The 26314-nt window shown below is 37.9% G+C and overlaps 4 protein-coding genes across 4 annotated transcripts; 2 read left to right on the forward strand and 2 right to left on the reverse strand.

Annotated features, from left to right (window-relative positions):
- The first annotated feature begins 833 nt into the window (after positions 1 to 833).
- On the forward strand, positions 834 to 2204 carry LOC103447792 (protein BRICK 1). The gene is made up of 2 exons (XM_008387024.4): positions 834 to 1137; positions 1936 to 2204. Exons 1-2 carry the CDS (start codon positions 933 to 935, stop codon positions 2064 to 2066), a joined length of 336 nt encoding a protein of 111 aa, XP_008385246.3. The 5' UTR covers positions 834 to 932; the 3' UTR covers positions 2067 to 2204.
- Positions 2205 to 2620: 416 nt separating this feature from the next.
- Positions 2621 to 11300, reverse strand: LOC103447700 (nodulation receptor kinase-like). Its single transcript, XM_008386922.4, has 15 exons — positions 11065 to 11300; positions 10150 to 10666; positions 8685 to 9169; positions 8437 to 8587; positions 7957 to 8043; positions 7788 to 7856; positions 6910 to 6981; positions 6745 to 6816; positions 6470 to 6642; positions 5191 to 5417; positions 4742 to 4868; positions 4576 to 4644; positions 3913 to 4102; positions 3336 to 3468; positions 2621 to 3142 (listed from the first exon to the last, which is right to left on the reverse strand). The coding sequence occupies exons 1-15, from the start codon at positions 11156 to 11158 to the stop codon at positions 2813 to 2815; spliced, it is 2796 nt and encodes a 931-aa protein (XP_008385144.2). The 5' UTR covers positions 11159 to 11300; the 3' UTR covers positions 2621 to 2812.
- Positions 11301 to 15928: 4628 nt separating this feature from the next.
- LOC103426298 (ABC transporter G family member STR2-like) lies at positions 15929 to 18854 on the reverse strand. The gene is made up of 3 exons (XM_070824100.1): positions 18372 to 18854; positions 17327 to 18069; positions 15929 to 17023 (listed from the first exon to the last, which is right to left on the reverse strand). The coding sequence occupies exons 1-3, from the start codon at positions 18852 to 18854 to the stop codon at positions 16024 to 16026; spliced, it is 2226 nt and encodes a 741-aa protein (XP_070680201.1). The 3' UTR covers positions 15929 to 16023.
- Positions 18855 to 20960: 2106 nt separating this feature from the next.
- Positions 20961 to 24534, forward strand: LOC103417577 (uncharacterized protein At4g37920). The gene is made up of 6 exons (XM_070823352.1): positions 20961 to 21474; positions 21728 to 22005; positions 22322 to 22487; positions 22801 to 23045; positions 23619 to 23806; positions 23912 to 24534. Exons 1-6 carry the CDS (start codon positions 21255 to 21257, stop codon positions 24123 to 24125), a joined length of 1311 nt encoding a protein of 436 aa, XP_070679453.1. The 5' UTR covers positions 20961 to 21254; the 3' UTR covers positions 24126 to 24534.
- Positions 24535 to 26314: the final 1780 nt, after the last annotated feature.

Genomic DNA, 26314 nt, shown 5'->3' on the forward strand with positions numbered 1-26314 from the left:
AAAAATAAATAAAATAAAATAAAACAGAGAAGAAGAAGAAGAAAAATAAATAAATAAATAAATAACCTCCAACGACAGACCAACTACTGTAAGAGCAGTTCCACCGGAGGGCTTTTTGCCCAGCACCCAGTTGAAAAAATAGGCTAGCACCCAGTGAATCCCCTCCAGCCGACGCAATTGACTGGCGCCCAGCCCAAGCTGGTCTCTAGCCCAGTCCAAAATTGACTGAGGCGTGGCCCAGTCCATCTGACGCCAGCGTGGCGTCCGACGCTTGGAACCCCGTCCCGATGCTTCGAACTCCGTCTCCGGCGAGGAAGATGGCTGGACGACGCTACCTTCGAGGACGAGGCTGCCGACCCAGAACTTCCTGTTGAGGACGAGCTGGTCTTGGAAGCTGTTGAGGACGATGACATCAAATCCGGCGATGCAGCTGAAGGTCAGGGCGTAGGTCCAGAGGCGGCGGGTTTGGAGCTGGCGAGCCCAGGCGCCGATGTCAACTAGTTTGGGGCGGGTCAGACCGCGGAGGGCGGTGGAGAGGAAGCGGAGGGTGAAGGGGAGGTGGAGATTTGATGGAGGGTGGAGATGGGGAGGGTGAGAGAGAAGGCTCACGGTGATGGTGAAGGAGAGAGAGGGAGAGAGAGCTCACTGCCAAATTATTATTTTTTATTATTTTATAATAAAAATAATAATATTTTAATAAAATGGACTAGGCTATTTTTTGTTAGGGGTGGAAATGCTTTGACCTATTACTGTTTATATGGGTTTATTACTGTTCACTGGAGTGAATAAATGCGCTGAGTGCTAGCACAAAGTCCTTCGGGGTGGACTTGCTCTAATAATAAATGCACCCAACCGAGTAGCTGCTTGGCTTCCTTTCCAATAGAGCAATCTGTAGATGAAAGAAATAATCAATTTTGTACTGAGTTTGTTGGATGGTTGATTTCCCTGGTGTGTGTGAGAGAGAGAGAGAGAGAGAGAGAGAGAGAGAGAGAGAGAGATCAGAAATGGCGCGGGCAGGTGGGATAACAAACGCAGTGAACGTAGGGATAGCGGTCCAAGCCGATTGGGAAAATCGCGAGTTCATCTCCCACATTTCTCTCAACGTCCGCCGCCTCTTCGATTTCCTTGTCCAATTCGGTAATTTCAACCCCCTCCTCTCTTTTGTTCTTTACCTTGACTTACTTGCGCTGCTTTCATGGTTATTGCTGAATTTTGTGCTGACCCATCTGAGATTTGGACTGTTTTTACAATCAAGTTTATAGCTTTGGTCAATTTGCTGATTAGGGTTTCTATGACTTTTGAGATTTGGGGCTGATTTTAGACTATCATACATATCCAATTTGTTTTCATGGCATATTAACTTGAACCGTAGCTAAAATTGCACCTGGTTTTACCCAAGATTTGGTTCTAATTTACCCGATTTTCGATATCTAAATAGTTAGAAATGAGAGTTAACATGTGCCGGATTGGATCTCCGAATCGAAGGAATGTGGCGTTGTTAATCATCTTGTACAAGCATTATGCTTTTGTTTGACTCATCTCTTCTTCTTGCAGCCCTACTTGAATCTTTGCTTTCATGCATTGTTTGAACAACTAGTTTTCCCCGACTTCAACCTAATCGTTTATTATGTTCGGAAATGATTTTTCCCTTGCCTATTTTTGTCCCATGATTCTGTTTGATTTATCCAATCCAAAGGTTGAAAATAAGCAGGGGTCTGTAAGGGGAGAATAAGGGTGTGAAAATCAGTTCCCTGTTACGTAATCATTTAGTTTGCCGGAATCTTTGCATCTGGTTTTGAATCTGCTTTTCTGCTTTTGGTATGTTGGTTAGATTTAGGTTGAAATGTTTATTAGACAAAATGGAAATTTCTCTTCTTTTGGGAGGTGGGTTGGATTACATTCCTGGACTAATTCTTGTTTTTCTTGTTATTTAAGAGGCCACAACAAAGAGCAAATTGGCGTCGTTAAACGAGAAGCTTGATGTATTGGAACGTAAGCTAGAACTTCTTGAAGTTCAGGTGGGTACTGCATCAGCCAACCCTTCGCTTTTTGCTCGTGATGCTTAGCGAATCATGCCATTGTCATAGACTATAGTGTACACGGGTTTCCTGTAAGCATTCCTCCTGTCTATAGTGTGGACATGAACATATTTCTTCGCCTTGTAACGCAGTTCAAAATCAATCTATTCGTTTCTTCTGGTTTTATTCGAGTAGAAGATGTATCATTGTTTGTCGTAAGGTTATTTTGTGAATTATACGCTTGAAACAAAGCATGCTCTGGTTAGAATCTTTTATTTTCTCTTAGAATTACATCCATGGAAGTATTTTCTTTTCCTCATTACTCAATGCGCATTCCGTAGACATGGAAAAATTTAATCCGTCCACTTGCTCACTTCCCATATAAGGAGTAGAAAACCAAAAGGAAGAACATCAAGAAGTAGAAACAAAAGAGAATTTCTTGAGAGAAAAGAAGTCCATTCAAAGCGTCCAATGCACACCAGGTATGCATTGGGGCTTACTCTAAGATTAAGGGCTTGATGATCCCTTGCAAGACGTTGAGTAATTCCCAATGCATACCTTGTACGCACTCGGCAAGTGCTGACACCTAGGAAAGTCTATCATTTTAGGCAAAATGTAATGAGCGTTACGTAGATTCCTTGAATGTTAAAGGGTAAGCAACATATATTACACATGAAGGTGCACAATTTCAAAAAGAGCATTTGGAAATTACCCTAATTTTCTCCTTTATCACTTATGCCAAGCAACAAAACAAATCATTCACAAACGGATGCAAATCTCATAAAAACCATTCACTATCTTGGCTCTGGAGGAGCCATTTGTGACAAAATAGATGACGGTTCTGAAGGAGTGGGCGGCGGAATCCTCCTCTCCATCACCATGGAAAAGCGATTGGATCCCGAGCTCTCTATGGATCTCATGTATTCTGATGCGTTGTTCTCTATAATCAGAGCATCCTCTAGCTCCCTTACGATTTCAATCATGTTTGGTCGTGAAGCGGCAAAGGGCTCAATACATGACAATGCCACCTCCACTACTCTCCACATGGCCTCGGCATGGTACGCTCCTTTTATGTTCGGGTCAACAATTTCATCAATCTTTGATTCCCTTACATAGGGTTTTGCCTGCATGCAAAGCTCTCTTTGTTAGTTTTCATTTCTTCAGTATCTTCACAATTATATTTAATCTTCGTGGAAGAAAGAAAAGGGTTAAAGTCTTTGGCCAGTATGGGAGAATGTAGAGTGATGCAAAAGGTCAATGAGCTTTGCGTAAAGCATCTTAGGAACACTAATTGGATCGTCACATGATCAAACATACCCATTCAACCAAACTCCACTCGGGCCGTGGCCTGTGTATGTTCAGAGGTTCCCGTCCGCTAACAATTTCAAGCAGAACAACGCCAAAGCTAAAAACATCACTTTTTGCTGATAGATGATGAGTCATGTAGTACCTGAATAATAGAAAATTGACATGATCAGGTTCTGGTAAATGTTTAAAAGTAACTCAACTAAGGTTTTTAATGCCAGATTTGATTATTATGTTAATTTTTAAGTATTTTATCTGTTTTATCACTTCGCATTGCTCCTAAAATATAAACAGGAAATACTATAATATGGTTTCATATTCTGCTATTTAGATTCGAGAATATCGTAATTTTCTCTATCTCATTCTTCTCTTCGAATTCCTCTTTTCCCTCCACAACCTCTCTTTGATCTTCCTCTCTCCTTTTTGTATCTCATTTCCTTTCTGTCCTACCTTAACTGATATCTGAGTGCTCTTGTAGTTCAACATATCTATAGTCTATACCAGTTGTGAATATAAACCAAAATAAGATACTTTTAAAAGCCCAAGAAAATTTCAAAGTAAACAACTTAGGTTGAGGAGACAATCTTACTCCGGATCCAAGTATCCCGCTGTCCCTCTTACTTCAAGAGAAGCACAACTGTCACCTTCTTGAGGAGCGTATTTTGAAAAACCAAAGTCCGCCACCTTGGCAGTCATGCTATGGTCCAGAAGTATATTACTTGATTTCACATCCCTATGTATAATGCAGCGACCAGCAAAATTGTGAAGATGCGTCAAACCTGAACAGTGAAAGTACTCATCAGAGGTTTTGATATTCTAAATGCTCTCAGGAAAAAGATGGTGAAATCAATAAAACAACCAGAAATGAGGTTATAACATGAGGAAAATTTAGAGTTGGTATGCCACAAATATAAAATGCTACTAAGTAGAACTTCACCAAAGCCAGACCAAAATCCCAAAGCACAAAATGAGTTGCCAAATTTCAGGTCCTTCAATATATGGAGGTCCGACGATAACAAGTATCAATCCATGGTTATATATCTATTCTGCACATTCAGACCTTACAAGTTTACGAAAAATGCATCCGTATCAATATGCTATTCATTTATTTTTTAATGAGTAAGGGACATTCGCATGCCATGTAACAAATTCATCAGGACTTCATGCTCTGTTCCCATTTTCAGAGCCTAGGAGTAGAGCATAAAAATACGGCTGAATATGCTAATAGTATCAAATACTCTATAACACTTGCCTCGAGCAGCACCAAGAGCAATTGAGAGTCTGGTCGGCCAGTCCAGAATTTTTCTTTTTGCTGCTTCCCCTGAAAATAATAGGTTTTCAGTAATTTTTTATTTTGATATTTTTTTAAAAGAACATTAAACGGTATTAGTCGAAAGAAATAGTGACGTGATCAGTACCATAGAGACGATCCTGTAATGAGCCATTGGACATAAATGGATAAACCAGAATTTCTTGGTCATTTTCGCAACAATAACCGAGAAGGGGCACGAGATTCTCATGGCGAATAGCTGACAGAAGATTTAGCTGTGAAGTACATTAAAAGAACTGTCATTTACATTTTAAGGCATATTGAAGTCACAAATGACGGTTGATTATGGCAATATATAGAATAGTGATGAGGAATCTAGGTATAGATGGGAACGCTATTACCACACCCAAATTGTTTAACCCACCCTCAATACTGGCACTCTCACATTTTAGAAGAATAAAGGGACACAAGGATATTTCAAGTATCAAAGAGTAACACCATTACCACGCCCAAATGGTAGATAATAGTAGGACTGTTGCATAAAATAATGAAAAGCTATAACCGGAAATGGTTAAAAATAAAAATAGAATATCCAACCTCATTCTCAAATTCCCGAGTTCCTTGGGTTGATGTCGCTGACCGGACCTTCACTGCCACTTCCTGACCATCAATTAAAGTGCCACGGTAAACAGACCCAAAACCTCCTTCACCTATCAATGTTTTGTACCTTTGGGTAGCAGCCTCTATGTACTCAAGAGTAAATGTCTCTATGGATATCGACTTCATAACCAGATCATCCATGCTCGGTAACGAAAAAATTAAATCTGCAGTTTTGAGGATTTCTGTATTCAGAGGCTGCAGATTTAAAAAAGACAAATACAATCTCCACAAGTGCCTCAACTAGCCTGACCGTGAAAAATGTCTTCACTTTGCAGTTAATTAACACACCCATTGTTTTTTCTTTACTGAATGTGGAAAGATATGTCAATCATGTCCCAGGACAGTCATAACTACACTTGATGAATTAAGGGCATGTTTCATATCCTTATACATTCCGTCGTAACTAATCTAGAAGCTATATACCAGAACAGTCATAACTAGATTAACTTGCAAAATCATGTCCCCAAACAAGCTAGCAAAGCTTGTAACCTTCTGACAAGCTTACATAGACTAAATGTGTTGAAATCTCAAGTTATCTATACTTTATGTATTAAAACTAGTTCTGATTCATTATACTAATAATTATTGTAAAATAAAATTAAAATAGGATTTCGCGTTTCAAGATTTATATGAAAATTCACATTTGTAATACAGTGTAAACATCGAATACAACATATGATTAATAGCATTAATATTAATGCTAGTTAGAGTCCACTATAATTGTCGTCTGACTTGTATTAATTTAACCTTAAAAACTGCAAGAACTATTAGAAAGCAAGAATTTTTTATTTCCTTTTATTGTGGTGGGGACAAATTTCAGATGAGCAATTTATTTTTATTTTTATTTTTTAATGTCAAAATAAAAACAAAGTTGGTTGTTCCTAGAATCTTAGGGATATGTTTGGGTGAGGGATTTCCATGTCATGGGATTGAAACCCAATTAATGAAAGAAAAGATCACAAATTGTAGGATAGGAGGGATTAGGAAGTGCATAATATGAGCATTACAAAGGCATATGAGCGGAATTAGCTAATCCCTCATTGGAAGGTGTTATTCGCAAATCCCTCTTACATGCCTAATCCCTCCTGTTCAACATTTTGTGATTCTTTTCTTTATAATTTGGTTTACAATCCCATGACTTGGGAATCTCTCATCCAAACATAGCCTAAAAGCATAAGTGCAATACCAAGAGCAATAAAGCGTTTAATGCACTCACTCTTTGTCATATGATGTTGTTTCATATCAAATTTTCCTTGAGGCAGAAAGTGTCGTCTCCAAGTGTAGAAAATTATCCCAACTACAATGGTTAATAGTAGAGACCCAGATGCAGCAGCAGCACCAATGATGATTCGTTGATTAGAAGCTTCTTGAGCACTGCAACTTTCTTGGCTGTAATATAGAGAAACAAATTTCAGAATTTTTTTAAAATACTTTTTAGTTATTCTTCAATTAAAAAATTTCATTCGGATGGATAGACAATAAAAATCACACCCCGTGGTAAGTGTTGAGCCATTGAAGCTGGAGGGAATATCTTTTGCGACATGAGGGTTGCACCTGATATTTCTGTCGATGAACCACATGGAAATGAATTTATGGAGGCATGTCTAATGTTATGTAGCTAAACTTGTTTGCGACAAAGAATATAAAAGAGCTTACAGTATATCCAAATGTGGCAGTGAGATAAGAGATGTTGGAAGTGATCCCCCAAGGTCATTGAAGCTCAGATCCCTAATGATATGAAGGTAATCAGGGATACAAAAAACAAAATCGGAAATGAGTCATGCAGAGCTATGACTGTTCAGAATACCTAAAATTGAAGAGAAGTACAGAAACAACAACAACAACAACAACAAAGCCTTTTCCCACTAAGTGGGGTCGGCTATTTTGTCTAAACTATAAAATTAAAAAGTGAAATTGAGCAGCTAGTCTTAACAACTTTTTTTTATCTAAACTATAAAATCAGAAGATCAAACATCAAAGTCCTCATCACATTATCTCCAAAAGATAGTACCAGAAAATAACTACAACTTTTCAACTTCTATTTTAGTAGATATTTTAGAATTTCACATGGTATGTTTTCATGCAAGTATACAAATTGGAAATGTGTCAATGTCCTTGTAAATTTAGTATCAACACAATATCCGGGATGTTATCTTCCTAAGCATGCCAAACACAGGTATGCCACAATTGATCCATGAAAGAAAAGGACACTTTCCTACAGATCAAGGCCAGATTTATGGATTAAGCCAGTTTAGAAAGCTTTACGTTATTGGCTTATGTCATGCCATATTTAGGGATTATACAATGGCAGTAAGTAACGGTAGTAGGTAACATATGGAGGCCTTTCCTATACATCACACCGTGACCTTAAATGACTTTACCGAAGCAATACAAGCTGTTCGCAATTTTTAGACCAATCTCTTCTATTAATAAATATTCCAAATGTTAGTATTCCATGGCTGGAGTTGGATAACAATTTATTAAATCACCAACTGAAACTGCCATTCAAGACTGAATTTGAAAGAGAAATCTACACTGAGGTCAACAGGGAGGAAGGAAGAAATGCTGGAATGTTGCCAGTAAAGTCATTGTGGCTAAGGTTCCTGCACATCACAAACAAAAGAAAGCAATACATTGAAATAAGAGTTATAGTTACTCGGTCAAGTGCAACATAACAAAACCCAAAGGGTGCTTCAAACATACAGGACTCTTAGATAGGTCAGCTTAGTGATACTTGAAGGAACTGGCCCTTTAAGAAAGCCCCCCCTCTGAATACCTGACGATAGATCCCTGAAATTCGAAATCATGAGCAAAGTTATATGTGAAATACCTCTAAGAAAGCAAAAGCAATTAATCTAATGAATTATCAATTTCCGGTGAAAGCTGATAACTGTCTTCTTTTACCTACGTTGCAATCAAACCTTTTTTAGTAATTTAACAAGAACCTAAAAAATCATTATCAAATATTCTATGTTAAACTTATTATGGTTTTTAAGGAATTTATTACAATTCTGGATTTATAGTCTTTAACAATACATTTTTGTCGAAAAACCCGATAAAACTTCACTCCCAAAGCATCCCACAGCACTGAAAACTAGTATAATTCAATACAAATGCCATATTCTCATGATTCCATGAAAGCTATTTGCAGAACTTCTCAGAAAATGGAAACAAATAACTTACAATACAGTAATGACAGCATAACCAGCAACGGATTCACAAGTAATACCATCCCATGGAACTGGAAGACATGGATCTCCAGACCACCCTTCCCAAACTTCACTCTCTTGGTTACTCTTCAGCACCTCATTTCTCACCTCCAAAATCACTTCCACTGTAAAAAAAAATTGACAGTGATTAGAACACTCAATTAATTACTACAAACACCCAATTGGAAGCTACAAAAGTCCAGTGAAAAAAACCCAGCTTACCATCACTTTTATTAGTCTCTGGACGCCATGGAAGTACCTGCAAGATCTCATAAGCATTGCAAATGGGTCCATTTTCCGACCCGGAGACCTTAACCAGAGTCAAATTCAGAGACCCATTTGCCGTGACAGTGAAAGAAAGCTCCTTGTAGTTGGACCCATTTCCCGAGACGTCAAATCTCCGCTTTTTCAGCTCATCGTTGAGGAAAATGTCGAACACCCTCTCGCCGGCTTGGACCGTCCGATCGACCTCGTAGAAGTAGAGGAACACGAGGTACTGGTAACTTTCTGTGGGAAGGCCATTGTGGAGAAGGAGCAGTCGGTCTGGAGCCGCTAGAGCTGTTTGTAGTACTTGCACGGGCGGAGACGCGGTGGCGTTGCCGGAAATGGAGACGTTGGGTTGTGATATGTGATAGGTTCCGGTTCCGGTTCCTGGGTCGGCACTTGGATTTGATTTCCAAATTCTGTCACTCGTGTCATTTGGGTACCTAAAAATTACCAGCCCATAAAATACAATAGGAGAGCAACTTTACACTTTGTGTTGTTTCGATTTAATAATATATAATTAAATAATAAATATAAAAATAAGAAAAAAATATTGACTTAACCAACTAATCTAATTCATATTTGCCGACGTAATTGTACTTTCAACTTTTAATTATGGAAAAAGTTTCTAAAAGACATTCAACCTACATCATTTACTAATGTAATGATATGTAAAACATGATTATCATACACAGTATGTGACATGTCATGATATCTTATATTAACAACGATTTTGTTCAAGTGATTAGACTCGTTGTATCGGATAATAATGTGGTATGACAATTCTATCCAAATTTTTGCCTCTTTGTACAGGTTATTTTTTATTATACTTCTACTCTAAATACTAGATTAAGGGGAGAAATAATGTTTGAATCTGGGACGTAGTAGGCTAAAGAATAAGATTCTACCCATTAATTGTGCATAAGTTAATTGAATGTTGAGGAAATAATGGAATACGGAGTGTCCTATAATTTCTTGTGACACATTTGAATTCGTTAGAATAATATTTACAACTTAATGTGTCCATAATACATTAATAGTAATGTATATGAGACATAAGAGCATACATTCCATTTTGTATACGATTCCTACATGCCATTGTTTCTTTTGTTAATATTACAATATCCTCATTTGTAGATGCATGGGAGCGTGTCACATGTCACGAGTCACCAATAGCATAAAGAAGTTTACATGTGGGTTTATCTACTTGCGTTTAGCATAATTTAAAGCACTAAACTCCTTTTAAATATGTGTAACTAAGCAGTCTAGCACATAAACTAAGGTATGTATTTCAGTTTTGATGATTGAAATTTGTGAATTAAGAAGACATAATCATTGTTTTCAGGTACTAATTTTTATTTAATTACACATTAAGCTAACACCCTTGTTCCTTGGCTTTGAAGAAATCAAATAGAAGGCATACCTGATATCATCTTTTGTAATTGCAAAACTATTTCTTGTAACCAATTTCAGAACGCTTGAAGGGAAGTCCTCTAAATAATATTTCAAATTCTGTAGAGGCCTCAACTCAAGCTCTGAAATATAAGGAGCTCCCTTGCCATACACCAAGCACAAGTATGTATTGTCCTCGGTAGCCCGAAAAATCCCTTCAACCACTGCTGAGTCCTCCGATGAATCTACGACACTAATTGGGGTCACACCAACCGAAACTGAAAAACTAGAGCTCCAAATGTGTCCAAATAGAAATGTAGCCCTAATCAGATAGTCTTCACCCTTTTCTGTTGATAGCTTATAACATCTTTTCTGGCCTGAGTTTTGGTAGAATGCTCTACTTCTGTTGTAACCGGAATAGTCTGCCTCTGACTGAATTGTGTGACAGCCTGTGGCATTCGGAAACTGATTATAGTCCGATATCCAACTAATGTTTCTGCTATCCGTGTAATTCGATTCAGTGCAGCACGCAATGCTCACAAAACTGCCTGCATAACGAAGCAGATACTACATCAATTCTTGTTAAGAACATTGGGGTTGAAATTAAACCTACTCCGGAACATGTTAGGAAGAATCAAATTATATGTGACTAAATTCCGGAAACCCTAGTTTCAAATCTTCGAAAAGATCTGCCGTTGCGAAATGTTAGGTCATTGATCTCCAATATTATGACATGAGAAAAATCAATATGTTACAAGAGTTGACTCATTTTCTTTCTACCTAATTTCTTGATCATATCAGAAGGTTTGAAACTGTCTCACAGGATTAAATATGGATCAAAGTTAGTACACTTAAAATACAATTATAGAATCATGTACAAAACTGAAAACCATAATTACTATGTTAATCTCTTGATGATGGTCATGAATTTCATTTGTATGCTTACCTTCATCTGCAGAAGTGGATGGAACAAGAATCAAGAGGCAGATGATCGAAAACTCGATTAGTCTTAAAACCCAATAATCAAATTCCTTCATCATTTTATCTTAGGCCGACGTCGCCCCATTTGGTAATCAAACTCATAACCATGCCAACATTTATGACCCTTTTTTCAAATTCCACCAACTATACACAACAAGCTCTTATAAATTTCATCAAAATCACCCGCTTTCCGGCTTGCGAAATTCCTCACCTCAGTCAACTTGACCGAGATCTTCGACTAATTTCCACCAACTTACATGTAATTAGTAAAACAAATTAAGCATCATGATCGTGGCTGAAAAATACACACATGTGACAAACTTGTACATGTAGCAAGGATATTGAAGCTGCAGAGACAAAAGAGAATCAAAAGGGTGGGGTGGATAGGAGAGGGAAGAGATCTGGGAAAATGGTTTGACTTGTAATGTGGAGGAGCAGCGCAAAACCGAAGAACAAGGAAGAAGAATGAGTGTTTCTGGATTAGAATAATACAATGTTTAATCAAACAATTATTTAAAAAATTATTATAGTTGTTTCTTATACTGGTGGATGATGCTTATTATAAATTCTACAATTAAACAAAATGTTTTTTAATAACAAGGTGGAGCAACCCTTCGTCTGTCTCCTTGTCTGTTACCATGGACGCAACATCACAGAAGTTGGGTTTTGGCTTTCTCCGGTTAAAAACCATATTGTATTTTAATATTGTTAATTTTTTTAGTACAACGATTGCATTGGTGGTTGAATAGTTAGTTTTTAGGAGTTGGGGGGTGGAATCAGCGGGATCGAATTCACACTAAATGACATATGCATAATTGCGTTCCGCTAATGCGATAAAGCACTATGTGCAGATGCTAAGTTAATTATGTAAACGTGAGGTCAATGCTTGCTATATTTAATTTTCCTTTTGTGCTAATGCAAAAGTTAAGAGATTTATTACCTTTATCAACAACAATGGTAACTCATTAACTAGTTTTCAAATGTGTTTTCCGGTACATATTATGAAAATTGCTAAAAACATCTCTAAATGAGATGTCAAAATATTCAAATCAGCACTAACAATCAAGAACGGCAAAAACAACATTTTCCAACTGAAAAGTGAATTTTGATGTGCATGACATGGATTGGTAATGATAATTGCTCAAAAGTGCATGTCTAATGCGCTTTGATTATACCCGTTACATGTTTTTCTCTAGTAATTTATCAAATTTGTGCTTTATCATGTATAATTGGTCAAATAGGTTTTATATCTAATTTGTTTTAATTTTTGACTGATGGTATATTAATGTTAATGTGCAAGACTATGAGAATGTTGCAAGGCAATTAAAGGGTGAGGCACAAGACAATAAATTGGTGATTAACACTATGTCGGTTACCGAAAAGAAATGAAGAAAGGAGAAGGCAAAGAAGAAGAAAAGAAACGGCCAGACATTACCATTTCAATATGGCATTAAGGCTTATCAATGACCATTATTCAGAGGGTTATGAGGATTGGCATTAACATATTCATAATGGGTTGATGAATGACCATTATTCAAGAAGAATATGAAGGGAGGTTGGCTGTGGCAGTAGCTTATATAATCTCCATTTGATTGTTTTCCAAATGAGCCGGCTCTTTCATAATTTTAGACATTTCTTTTTCTATTTAGTTTATGGAGAACTAATCCCCCTAGCTAAGGCTAGGGGGGCAACCTATATTACGATTATGTAGTTTTATTATTTCGATTCTATTTCGGAGTTTCAATGTCAATTTTACATTGTGGATTTTCAACGGAATTTCTTATTTATTCTATTTTCGGATTGATGAATGTTGGTTATGATTCATAGGTTTAATCATGTTTTCCTATAGTTTGTTTCACATTCATGCTTTTACTGAATTGAATAAATTAGTAGATTGGTACGATTTCGACAGAGTAATTTCTTAATATTTTTTTGCCTTAGGTACAAATTATATTTGGGATTATTTCTATAAGAAATTGAATGGGCATTTTGTTTTGAATAGCTACAATGAAAATCACTTTTCAAGAAGTTTTATATGAAGTTTTATATGAGGAAAACTTAATTGCTATATTTTCCGGTTGAGATCACTTCTTGCTGGCATCTCAGTTGAGTTATAAAAAGAAATCGAAATAGTGAAATTGCATTGTTGTATATGGGTGGAACCCTGATGCTTTAGTGTTTTTAATTGTTGAACTTTTCTTCTATAAGTTACATCTCATTCGATATTGTTCTTTGTTTCAGTCTTGATAATTCTGCATTCTTTTTCAACGCTCTTTGAGGAATACGACACTCGGACTTCAAGTTTATACTACTACGCGACACCTGCACTTGGGTTTAGCAAGCAAGCAACCCTCACCCTTAGTGCCAAAATTGACAGCAACTTCAAATCTATGTCAAAATGCCACATAAACTATCAAATTAAACTTTATATTTAAAATTTAACATCTCAGGATGCTCTAATTGATGAAAAGAGATTCAACTTGAAGAGGGTCAAGCCTTTGAAAAGGCACTCTCCATACATGTCGTCAACTTTTCTTCTAAATTATGGCATCATTTTGGTAAGAAAAAAAAACATAGTAATAGTATGATTTCATTATTTGAATTGGATTTGTCTCCAATTATTTTATATTGTATGAAAACAGAAGGAGTAAATTCATATTAAATATCGGTTTTAATATGGTGATAAGGAAAAATATGAACTTTAGGAAAAACTACCAAGCACAATCCATTGGTTGTTAGCGTTAACGGAGCTATTTTCGTTGCAAGTGGACACGGTGAGCACTCGGTTGCAGTATGAGTAAGAATTTGGTTCTCAATGAAAGTACAAATTGTTGAAATCAAATTTGTGCACTGCAGTAGACGGAGGAGTGCAAGAACAACCATTTGCAAAAGAGAGACATGAACCGTGAATCCCTAAGGTAGTGGTATGGTACCCGCCAAAGGTTCTCCAACAGTCAAGGTAGTAATGGTCTTAGAACTCAAGCAGTAGGCTAGAGAGCGAGAGAGTGATATGTAGCAGAGTGCACGTTATCAATGCACCTTTGATGAGCCCTAAACTAGTATATTTACAGTGATTGGGTGAGAGTCCTTTTAGGATAATGAATCCATGTAAACCAGGAGAATCCTAGCCTGTATCTAACAATAGATATTCTTTCCTTACAAGATTGTAATTCCTTGAGGCTGAATCCAATATCTATATTGTAGGAATCTCCAAGATCATCAAATACCATTCAGTCGAAACGAATGTCGTGCCTTACAGAGCAAGCATGGTCATTCTTGAGAAAACTTGCGGGCCTTACCAACTAGTATAGAACCCAATTGGGTGTGGTGGTACCATTGGTCCGTTTATACTGTTAGTCCAATCGAAGCCATTTAAACAAGGGAACTTTAACGAAAAGCACCCGGTACTGTTCACTTTAACGAAAAACCACATTTTTACACTAAAAAATCAATCATGGTACTATTCACTTTACCCTTTATTTTGTCCTTATCATTAAAACTCAAAGTTTTCAAGCCATTTTCATTAGTTTGGTTCAGGAAAATTCATGGCCCCACACTTGCAAAGCTTAGAATATTTCACTTAAATATGTACAACTTATAAGTTTTGAGTCAAAATTTGGAAATTGCTTTTGAAACAAAAAAGTAAGTTGGGGAAAATTTGTATTAATCAACAAATTCCTCTCTTTTTTTAGGTGACAACGGTAGAAATTTTATTAAAAATTAAGCGTTACAATCTTCAAGTAAAACATCATGAATAATATCCAGATGTTGGGTAAATAGAAAAAAAACTCAACATCATAAAAAAGGCTAACTTGGCTAATCTATGAGCCATAACGTTAGCAAAGCTTCATGCATGAATGATATAAGTGAATTAGGGATGGAAAAACCGTCTTGACAGAAAGGAAAGTGGAGGTTCCATGGCTGAGTTGACGACCACTAAGCAAGCTTTCCTCTTTCTTCTAGGGTTGTTTTCTGACCAGGGGGCTGAACCCCGCCTTTCACTTATTAATCTTATTAGGTGAAATATGAGTTTATCTTTGCTCCCCCTTAAACATGTTGTAAATTATATACAAAAAACATTAAAGAACAATGATTGGGCAGAATGTTCTACTACATATTATGTATACCAAATGAAAAAGATTCCGGGCTTATAATCTGTTTGACCGTTGATTAACATCAAAATATTAATTAAGCAAAATCATTAACCTAAAGAATAGTACCCCTTTGCTAATGCCGACCGTGACCTATGAACTATGACTAAAGCCATGGATTTTGATTTTATATGGGTCAGACAATTTATATATTAACTATTAAGTTGTAGTCTGGTCTTCTGTGCACAGCAACGTGTGGGTTCGATGCCTCCAACACATTGCTCGCATATCCAAAGCATCAACTTTGTTTTCACAAAACAAGTATTAAACTTTGTCAGTTCTCAATATAATTTGGCCAAAACATTGACAGGGTAACATTTCTTTTGGTTTGTTCCCTCTACTATGTAATTATTTTTCTTTTTATTTAGACTGTTTGACATGTTTTGTTTATCAAATTAATTTCAGATAATATATTGATGCATAATTTCACCTAAAAGTATGATGATTTAGAGTTTGTAATCTCTTTACACATTTCAACAAGCAGTTTCTTTTCGTTCTTATTTTTCGTTGACGAAGAAAGAAAAACCAAACAACTGTGTTTCCTGTTGTTACTAATTCATGTGGTTTACATTTGTTACCAATATGCTACACGCACCACCAGTCTCCTGCAATTGGACATAAAAACAATCTATTGCAGCTCTAAACATAATTTCAAATATTAAGCAAAAGAAGCTAGCAAGAGAAATTAACAGTTCACTTTCACAAATCATAACTTAGAAAAGCAAATTGATCTACATGATGATCACACTCTCTTGTCCCTCTGTGATTTCTCTCTACGTCCTCTGGTTCTTGGACGCGAAACGAATGACTAAGTAAAACAAAACCCTGTATAGAACAGTCATGCCCAACATTATGTACACCTTCTCCCATTTCTTTACTTCAGAGAGGGTGTGTTGTCCGCCGTAATCTATGCGAAGCCCTTCCAAGATGTCGAAACCGGTAATGTTGGTCCCGTCAGAGTTTTTTCCAAAAGTATCGTCAGTTTGGTACTGATTCATTATAAGCCCTTCATATGGATATGTCATGGTGGAGACTTTGTTCATCCATACCCAGTAGCCAGGGATGTCATGGCTATTCAAGAAGTAGCCACAGAACAAGAAGAACAACGCAGTGAAGGCAATGACGGCTGCATATCCCAAGATGTAATTGGGCACAACTGAGCTGACAAACACCACAAATGAATTGGTTGAGAGGAGAGAAACATAGAGAACCACTAAAAAGTATATGAATGGCCCTCTAAGTCCCAAGGCAAACCAAACAATGCCAGCGTAAACAGATGCTTGCAACGCAAGAAAGGGGAGATATGTTACTAGGCCTGCAATTGTGTATGAGGAGGCTCTGTAGGTATTGTGAGCAGTCTCACGGACGAAGATGAAGCGCTCTTGGATGAAGGCTGGGACAGCGTCGTTTGATGAGAAGAAGAAGAGGCAGACAGTGAAGATGAAGAAACTGAGGCGATTGGTTATGCCTTGACTGGTATCTGGTGGGTGTAGGAACATGGTGGCCATCAAGAAGCCCATGAATGTAAGGACTACCAGTCTTGAGAGGAAGAGCTCGGGCGTCCGCCTGATGTTGATGAAGTTACGCCTCATGAGAATCCAAGTCTCCGGGAAGAATGAGTTGGCGAATTTGGGACCAAGATGGTGGTATGACTTGGTGTTTGGACCAAGATCTGGGGTCCGATAGTCATTTTCGTCCACTGTGTAGTCACTGCTATGGGGTGTTGGTGTGCTTGGAAGAATCTCACTCGAATAGTTGTAGCCTGGAGATGCACTGCAACATAATACAATGCGGTTTTATTTAGGCTTTGAGACATCAAATTTTCAATTAAGCATAAAAACCTGAGGAAGATTCTGATCAACTATTGACAAATGTGATTAATTCGGTGGAAAAAATTAATCACGCATATGAAATATACTCGACCCCCAAAAGCGTAAAATGCGGACACTATAAGTGCATAGATCTCTGGTATCATGTAAGACAACTATTCAAGCTTAATTGAATGAGAACCAACGTAAATTAATCCAACAAATTTAGCATCAAATTTGAAACATGACTTTTTTTATGTTGACTTACCTCATGGGGCTTTGCATCTTTTGGCCTGCTCGTTGCCTTGAAGGGGTAAACATCTGCAGTTTCTGCATAACTCCACTATGGCTTGGAGTCCATGACCTTGAATTATTATTACTGTAAGGACTTCTCACACTGTGATCAAAATCATTGACTGCATGTGTACTAGTTTGTAAGTGCAGGCGTTTTCCAGACCTTCCCTTGTCCTCGAGGTCTTCACTTCCACGTCCGCCATGGCGCGGTGGTGTTGGTGTTGGCATAGCAGTCGAAAGTGACACGTCCACATCAACTAACAGCGGGGGTTTCATTCCAGTACGTGCAAATTCGGCTAGTGCCTCAACCCCGAGTTCAGACTGATCATATTGCTGAATCACATCAATGAGGTATTCGATGGGGCTCTCTTCCTTATGCACTTTGCGCCCCATTCGACCAAGGTGGGTAGCAACATCTTTTGGTGATCCTTGGTACATGAGCTGCCCTCGAGCAAGGATGATCAGATGGTCAAGAAGCAATTGAATTCTGGACGAGGGTTGGTGAATCGTGAGGATTACAGTGCTTCCACAGCGTGCGATGTGGTGCACCTTTTCGATGACACTGTGAGCACTGGTGGAATCTAGACCAGAAGTGGGTTCATCAAGGAAGAGGATCGATGGTCCATGAATGATGTCCACTCCAATTGAAACTCTCCGACGCTCGCCACCAGACACTCCTCGGGTTCCCTCATCACCTATGAAGGTGTTTCTAGCAGACTGCAATAAGAATGAAAAGGAAAAGAAAAAAAAAACTGATGTAAGCACGCACTAGGGTTTTCGGTAAACCAACGAAGAAATGGAAACTGAGATTTTAGTTAATTTGGAAGATGACCCTATAACACATGCATATATGCCGGAAATATTTTTTTTTATTGATAGTATGACTTGTTTTGCTATCAAATTATCAATCTAAACTATTGATTAAACTGAAAATTCATATAAATATTCAATCCAGATTGAAATATCCCGATGGATATATCCAGAAACATAAGAATAAAGATTGAAAAAGAATTACTCACAGTTAATCCAAGCTGCTGAATCAACTTTTCGACTCGCTGCTTCTTATCTGCAGTTGAAACCGGTCCCAATCTCAAATCAGCAGCAAACATCAAAGTCTCATAAACTGTAAGAGCTGGAAAAAGCCTATCCTCCTGCATAATATAAGCTGAAGTCCTTTTAATCAAGCTTGGACTCATTTCCTTGCCATCCAAGGACACTTTTCCCTTAAGACTCCCACTCGCTATCCTCCCGGCTAGTCCATCCAAGAACGTAGACTTCCCGGCACCACTAGGACCCATCACAGCCGTGATAGACCCTTTTGGAGCAAATCCCGTGATCTTGTGCAACAAGTCCACTTCTTGCGTCATCCATTTTCCCTCCTCATCCTTGGTTTTCTTTTTCACCGTGTACGTGAGGGTGGAAAACTCAAGTCCCCCTGTGAAGCTCGACGGCTTCCCTATGTCAATCACTGTATCACGCCGACGATCAACACTAGGAGCCATGTATACCGAAAAATCAAAGCAACTAGTGGTATGGGATTTTATGTGGCATATAGAGAGAGGAACTTGATTTTTTTTCCCCGGTTGTGGTTAGGGATCTCCCAGGTTTAGGGTGAAAGTAGAGATGGGGAATTAAAAAGAAGGAGTTTGTGAGGGCAAAGGGCTCCTTACAGCTGGTGAAGAGCATATCAAGGAGTGAGTTCCAAAGCTAGGAGGAGGCTGTCCTCTTTGATAAATCCGTTTCTCACTCGTTTCAATCGAAAAAGATTGAAAAAAATGGTTTCCTTGCTTTTCATCGTTTGGTTTTGGCATTTGTGTTTGTAATTGAGTGATGGAATTGCCCTGGAATTTAACTCATTGTTGTAGATAAATCCATTTTTGCCGAGCATGCAATATTTTTAGACCAATCAAACAAGATTCCCCCAGTTCATGAAAAGTTACTCAAATGGAAGCTCATTGGTGCCTATGGAATTGGCATTTGTATGAACTGAATTTGTCGCAACTTTTACGATTAGAGACACCAACTTATTACACCAATTTTTGAAATAACAGCTAACATGACAATGTTTCATTAATTTTGTTTGTGTCGACTTTAGGCCTTAATTATTCAAACCAAATAAGAAATTCTCGTACCCGTTGGTGTCGGAAATTTATTTGTGTGATTAGGTTCAAGTGTAAAATTCAGAGATAATTTCCACATTACTTGTGCGTGGATAAAAATTAGAGGTCCTTGTCCTTCTCATGAAATGTACAGCTTTCACTTACAGAGAGTGCATTGGGTGTTGCTAACTTTCGGATGGTACAATAAGTACAGCCGGCCTTTTGCTCTTGACTTTTCTTTAAAACAAATAGAAACCTGTTGGCAGGAGCTAAATTTTGACCAATCTAGGCTGTTTTAATGGATAATTCTGTCTAAAACGGGTAAATCCCAAGTCTACCACTACCAAGAGGAGTTTCTTTTGTAAGCAACTCAAAATTTGCATATTTGTGCAATGTATGTTAGCTTTTGTTTTATTAAAGATCTAGTCGGTGAGAAGGGTCATTCCTTGAGAATGATAAACAAAATCAAATTCAAACATATACAAATACGCAATCTGTTAACTTGAGAATGGTCATGTGATTGCTTTAAGCCTTCATTGGCTCCACCCTTGGTCACAAGCACAAATATCATCACTCACCACCATAATTAACACATATCTACATTTAACTAAATGGACCTCCATTTCACTAAATGGATACCCATTAACCATCGATCGGTGAGATTTTACTATATCTCATTTAGTTAAATCTCAAATGTCACTAATATTCAAGAGAGTATTTCCGTTCCTTTCATCACATTTATCTAGGTGTAAAGGGTTGATAGCAACTAATCCAAGCCATCCATGGCATCGATGTGGGTTGGGGCAATCCAACCAAGAGATTGTAGCAATGATATCTCAATTTTAACCTAATTGGAGTAATGGTTTTTCAACTAAAAATCTATGACTATTTGTCTCTTAACTGCTCAAAACGTGTAGCTATGATCATTTTCTTCAACTCCGTTAAAAGTTCCGTCAAAATGAATCACATGCCACGCACATGAGGCTGAATCGAGGAGCAAATATGAAAAACCAAATGAGAAAAATTGTAGCAATGGTCCCTCAACTTTAACCCAATTAGAGTAATGGTCCCTCAATTTTAACCTAATTGTAGCAATGACCCTCCCAACATAACTTATTTTGATGGAATTTTGACAGAGTTAACGAAAAGGACCATAGTTGCACATTTTGATGAGTTAAGAGACCAATAATAGTCATGGATTTTTAGTTGAGGGATCATTGCTACAATTTTCTTTTTTGAAAAACAAATTACATTAGAGATGCTATTATTTCCATTCTTCCTTTTTCACAAGAAATAAAATCTACACGAAATTTATTTAAACTATAAGCAGGAGAGGATTTAAACTTAAGACACAATAGATTAAAGATGACATTTGAACAACCAGGGCAATCCACACTTATTGAGTTCCTCCTCAATATACATACTGGTTGCACCATATTGTTAATACGACATCGATACGATACGAATATGTCAATATAACGTTTTAATATTGATATATTATGGACTTCGTGTCGTTTGAGTCGCTCCATATATTCGGTCCGAGATAGACAATGCACAACCCATGTGTGCGGGAGAGAAGAAATAAAGTGGGTGAGTCGAGTCGAGCGACACTGGTTAGGTTGCATAGGTGAATGAATAAAACGACGCCACAAGATGGTCTCTCCGCAAGCACTCAGTATTTACGGCATTATCTTATCAGTACCTCCTGCTGCTGCTGCTGCTGCTGCTTATCCGCTTCGCTCTGCTTCAAAGCGCACAGACACACTCAGCAGCACAAAGCAGTAGCAGCAGCGAAGCTACACTATGAGCAATTTCATGGGATTGGAGCTCTCAGCCTCCATAACCAAACCCTCCACCTTCTTCTTCGACGCCATTAATTTCTTCCCACTCGCTGAAAATCTCTCCCCAGCAACCCTTCCAATCCCTTCCATGTCCTCTGCCTCTCCTTTCCCTCCTCCCAAACACCGCCTTCAGTCCAAGCACAGAAGAAAGACAGGAGTAATCCAATCAATCTCCACTACCCGTGAGTCTTTTCTAACCTTCATTCTTTTATTTCAGCACTGCCTGTCTTACTTTGGTTCTTGAAGCAGAAATGGTGAAAATTTGAGAAAATAAGAATTTGTTTTAGATAATTTGCCACTAAATTGAGTATTTTGAGGTGGGTTTTTGAATTTTTTGAAAACCCAAAACAATATATAGCAAAAGGCTCAAAATTGCTGTAATTTTTTTTTGGTTTGTTTTTATATTAATTTTGGGAAGGTGAATTTGTTGCTCAGGTACTCAAGCAAGTAACATAGCCAGTGCCCAAGTGGCAGAGCAAGTAGATGTTGAAGTCGCTGAGGGTTACACCATGACTCAATTTTGTGATAAGATTATTGATATTTTCATGAATGAGAAACCCCGGACAAAGGATTGGAGGAAGTTTTTGGTGTTTAGGGAGGACTGGAAGAAGTACAGGGAAAATTTTTACAACCGGTGTTGGACGCGAGCAGATACGGAGGTTGATCCAACAATGAAGGAAAAGTTTACTTCTTTGGGAAGAAAGGTGAAGAAGGTATGTTGATGTCTCTATTCTATCGAGTTCTTTTGGTTTGATGATTCTTTCTTTGTTTCTGTAATATGTGAGGAATTAGAAGGACAAAGTTGAAACCATGCCTTTAGTTACATTGGAGACCGAAAATTAGATAAGCATTGTACTTGATTTAGGGGTGGGTTTAGTTTTCCAGGTCTACTAGGATTATACACTTCATTCTTGTTTATTCTTCTATTTATTAACATCTGAAAGAACAGGTAGAGATTCGTGTAAATATATGCTTGTTTGAGTTTAGAGCTCTTTTACGGTTATGTTTGATCAGGAGTGAGCATTGCAGATTGATGATGAAATGGAAAGGCACAATGAACTTCTCAATGAGATACAAGACAATCCAACTGACGTTAATGCAATAGTTGCACGGAGGCGTAAAGACTTCACAGAGGAATTCTTTCGCCACCTTAACCTACTTTCGGAAATTTATGATAGTTTGGAGGATCGTGATGGTAATTACAATTGCACAATCATCTTCAGTGTTTGTATGTGGATTATTTTTCATGAAATCATTTGCTGATGACTTGATTTTGACGTTCATAAATATTTGAGAGTGTCTCTAGTTTTCTTTTCAATATGGTTTTTCAAATGCACAAAGTTTCACGAATTCTCCCAAATCTGACCTGTGCGACTTTGGGTGGAAACATATGATGTTCAATTGATCATTTCGAATTTTGAATTTCCATGACAGTTCTTTCGATCTGGAGATCGAGTTTTGTAGTTTGTTCACTTATCTTATATGATTGTCTGAATTTTTTTTATCAGCGATGGCCCGGCTGGGGGCTAGGTGTTTGTCTGCTGTCAGTGCTTATGATAACACACTGGAATATGTGGAGACATTAGATACTGCTCAGGCCAAATTTGATGAAATCCTAAATTCTCCTTCCATGGATGTAGCATGTGAGAAGATTAAAAGCCTTGCCAAGGCTAAGGCGCTTGATTCTTCATTAGTATTGTTGATAAACAGTGCTTGGGCTTCAGCAAAGGAGTCCACAACTATGAAAAACGAGGTATGGTCATTAACCTTGTACCTATAGCATATCATCGGTTTTCCTAATAATTATCATAATCAATCAATGCGTCAGAGAAGCACAACTCAAGCAAAGGATAAATCAGTATAATGCATTTAAAGAATACGCCAAGCACTGCATTGTTCTGTTCTTAGGTACTAATGGGTGTAAGTCATTATAGAGGGTGCACGAGATACTGTTGAATGAGTTCATCTTACGAGGATACGACTGTAGGTATCTTCAAACGAAAGAACACTTCTCTGACAGCTATCAAGTTTAATGGAATTTAGAATGATTTCAAAGGTTTCCTTTTGCACATTATCCCTTCAAGAAAGGAACATATATAGTGACGAAGACATGTGTAGATACTTGTTGATCGGTTGTAACTCCTACAAAAAATATATATTCTTCTATCGAGGTTCTGTGAGGCACTAGGACATCAACAACTCTGGCTTCTTCAAGCGAAGCTTCACCAATATTAAAATCTTTAACTATGAAGTTTTTTAGGCCTTCATGAACTTGAATGCTTGCTCTTCCTTGTCTGTTACCTCAAGATTAGATGTCTTAGTGCAGGTCAAAGACGTAATGTATCATTTGTACAAAGCCACAAAAAGCAGTCTTCGGAGCATTGCACCAAAAGAAATAAAACTACTCAAGCATTTGCTGAACATCACGGATCCCGAAGAGCGATTCTCGGCATTGGCAACAGCTTTCTCCCCTGGAGATGGACCTGAAGCCAAGGACCCCAAAGCTGTATATACGTAAGAGAGCCCCTTTCTTTTTCAGATGATTTTTCATCAATAAAAACTTCAGTTACACTTTTGCGAGATAACATCTTCTGTATGCCCCTTTTTGTGGCTGAGCAGTACTCCGAAAGAGCTTCACAGGTGGATTAAGATCATGCTTGATGCGTACCATCTAAATGCGGAAGAAACCGACATTAGAGAAGCCAAGCAGATGACTCAGCCTGTGGTTATACAAAGGCTGTTCATCCTCAAGGAAACTATCGAACAGGAATATTTGGAACGAAGCACAGAGCAGGAGTCTCAAGCAGAGGGTGCTAAACCAGAGGAGTTCTAGTAGCACCCATATTCATTAATAGCTTTATTCTGGACGTCATCTTCTTGTTGGAGAAGAATCTTAGTTATTGATGTACATCTGGTGGAGTAGATCGAGAATCGGATTGGAATGCGCAAATTTGACAGCAAAGTCCAAGCATTGCAGATTTGAACTTTGGTGTCCGATATGAGCCCGTGGCCAGCCGTTTTGAAGAGAACGTGTGACAGACTAGACTCAGTGCTTCACCCTGACATATAGGCAATTGTAGCCGCATTCTAATGTTTACTAGCCCGAAACAGTGTTCTAAATTTTGAACAACTTTTCGATATTTTGTTATTTTCATATTTTGGTTGGTATTAAGATTCTTAACAAGCCTAGAGTTGTGTACTACATTTCATATTATTCAATGAACAACTTTGAAGTTTACTTATATTTTCGTGTGGATTCCAGTTTCATATGCTTTAAGGTTATCGTATGATTCCACTCTATATCATGCTGCATCAGTTGTAGAAAAAAAAAGTTAGTAGCCGATCTGGCATCTAGAGTTTTCGGCTTCTTAATTTGAATGAGGATATTGGGAATTCTCAAATTGTGTCCATTCATTGTACATCGTACGGTCAGTTTTCTTCAAGTACTATTCATATTTAATTTTAAATAAAAGTATTTAAAATGATTCCTACCGCACGATGTCGATAAACGGACATGACTCACAAAAAGGATTTGAAGAGGATCCTCATTGTCTTAATTTGGTTCTATGTCTTCGGGTTACCTTGGAAGAAATTGAACATTGGATCCATCAAGTGTTTTAAAAAAGGAAGCTTTAAGAGCACTTCCACTAGGGGTGGGATAGGCCGGCACACAGCCAAAAAAATGACCCGGCACCTAGGGAAGTCTCTCCAGCCCATGGGATTGCCTGGCATCCAGCCCAAGCTGGTCTCCAGGCCAGTCCAAAATTGACAAACCTTGGGACCGGCCTGTATGACACCATGCTGACGTCAGGGATGGAAGAAGCCACGGAGGGAGAAGGCAAATGGCTTGAAAGTAATGGCCCGAATTCGTCGAAAAATCTGAAAAAAAATGCAACGATAGCATGTTTGCATCAACACAAAGGTTTCCAACACGATTTATATGTTAGAAACCATAAGAATAGGATTGAGAACTTACCCAGGTGAAATGCAAGAGATTTCATTGAGATTAGACCTTGAACTCATCGGAGTTGTCTGTTTTCCTTTGTCGGAATCACATGCAAGGAATTAAGCCCTCGAATTAACCGCAAAAATTGCAACACAACATGATTTAAAGCTCAAGAACACAGTACAGTGATAGAAACATCACCTTGGTTAGAGATTGAGAGCTCAAGCTCTCGGCTTTAATGGTAGGACCTTGCACCATGCACCGATGCCGCATGCAAGGCCATGGTTGGGTTCCTTGAGCTCCAGGGATTACAAAAATAATAATTTGTGTTTGATTTGTTGAAGGTTTTGAAGAGGAAGGAGGAGAACTCACATGAGTGAGAGAGAGAGAGAGAGAGAGAGAGAGAGAGAGAACCGGTTGGGGATGTAGAGGGAGAGTATAGAGGGTAGTGGAGGTTCCTGACTTTTTTTTTTTTAATAAAATTATTATTTTTATTATTTTATAATAAAAATAATAATATTTTCATAAAATTGACTAGGCTATCTTTTGTTAGAGGTGAAGATGCTTTGGCCTATTATTGTTCACTAGGGTCTATTACTGTTCACTTGAGCGGATAAATGTGATGGGTGCTGGTGCAAAGTCTTTAGGGGTGGAATTGCTCCAATGAAAAGGTTTCCCTAAGCTTTTTTATTAATAAAAAATCATCTACTAACTTTATTTAATAAAAAAATTTAAACTTTAATTAAAATACCTTCAATTTGAATAAAAAAGACAAAAATTTAACATAATAATTATAAAAGAAATAAAAAACAAAAACTAAGGTGCGAATCTCGCACGTCACATCACACACAATCAAACCCCTAACATAGATCCTCTCTAGATCTGATTGTAGGGATCAATAGATTTGGGCTATTGAAATTTGATACAACGGTTACAATTATTATAACTTTTAGGAAGGTCCTCTATTTGTAGTCGTTGGATCCAATTTCAATGGCCCGGATCTATTGATCCCTAAGTTCAAATCCGGGGAGGATCTGTGTTCTTCAAACCCCTACCCCCAACATCCTCTCTCTCTC

Source organism: Malus domestica, chromosome 01 (genome assembly GCF_042453785.1).
Source record: "Malus domestica chromosome 01, GDT2T_hap1".
Taxonomy (NCBI): Eukaryota; Viridiplantae; Streptophyta; class Magnoliopsida; order Rosales; family Rosaceae; genus Malus; species Malus domestica.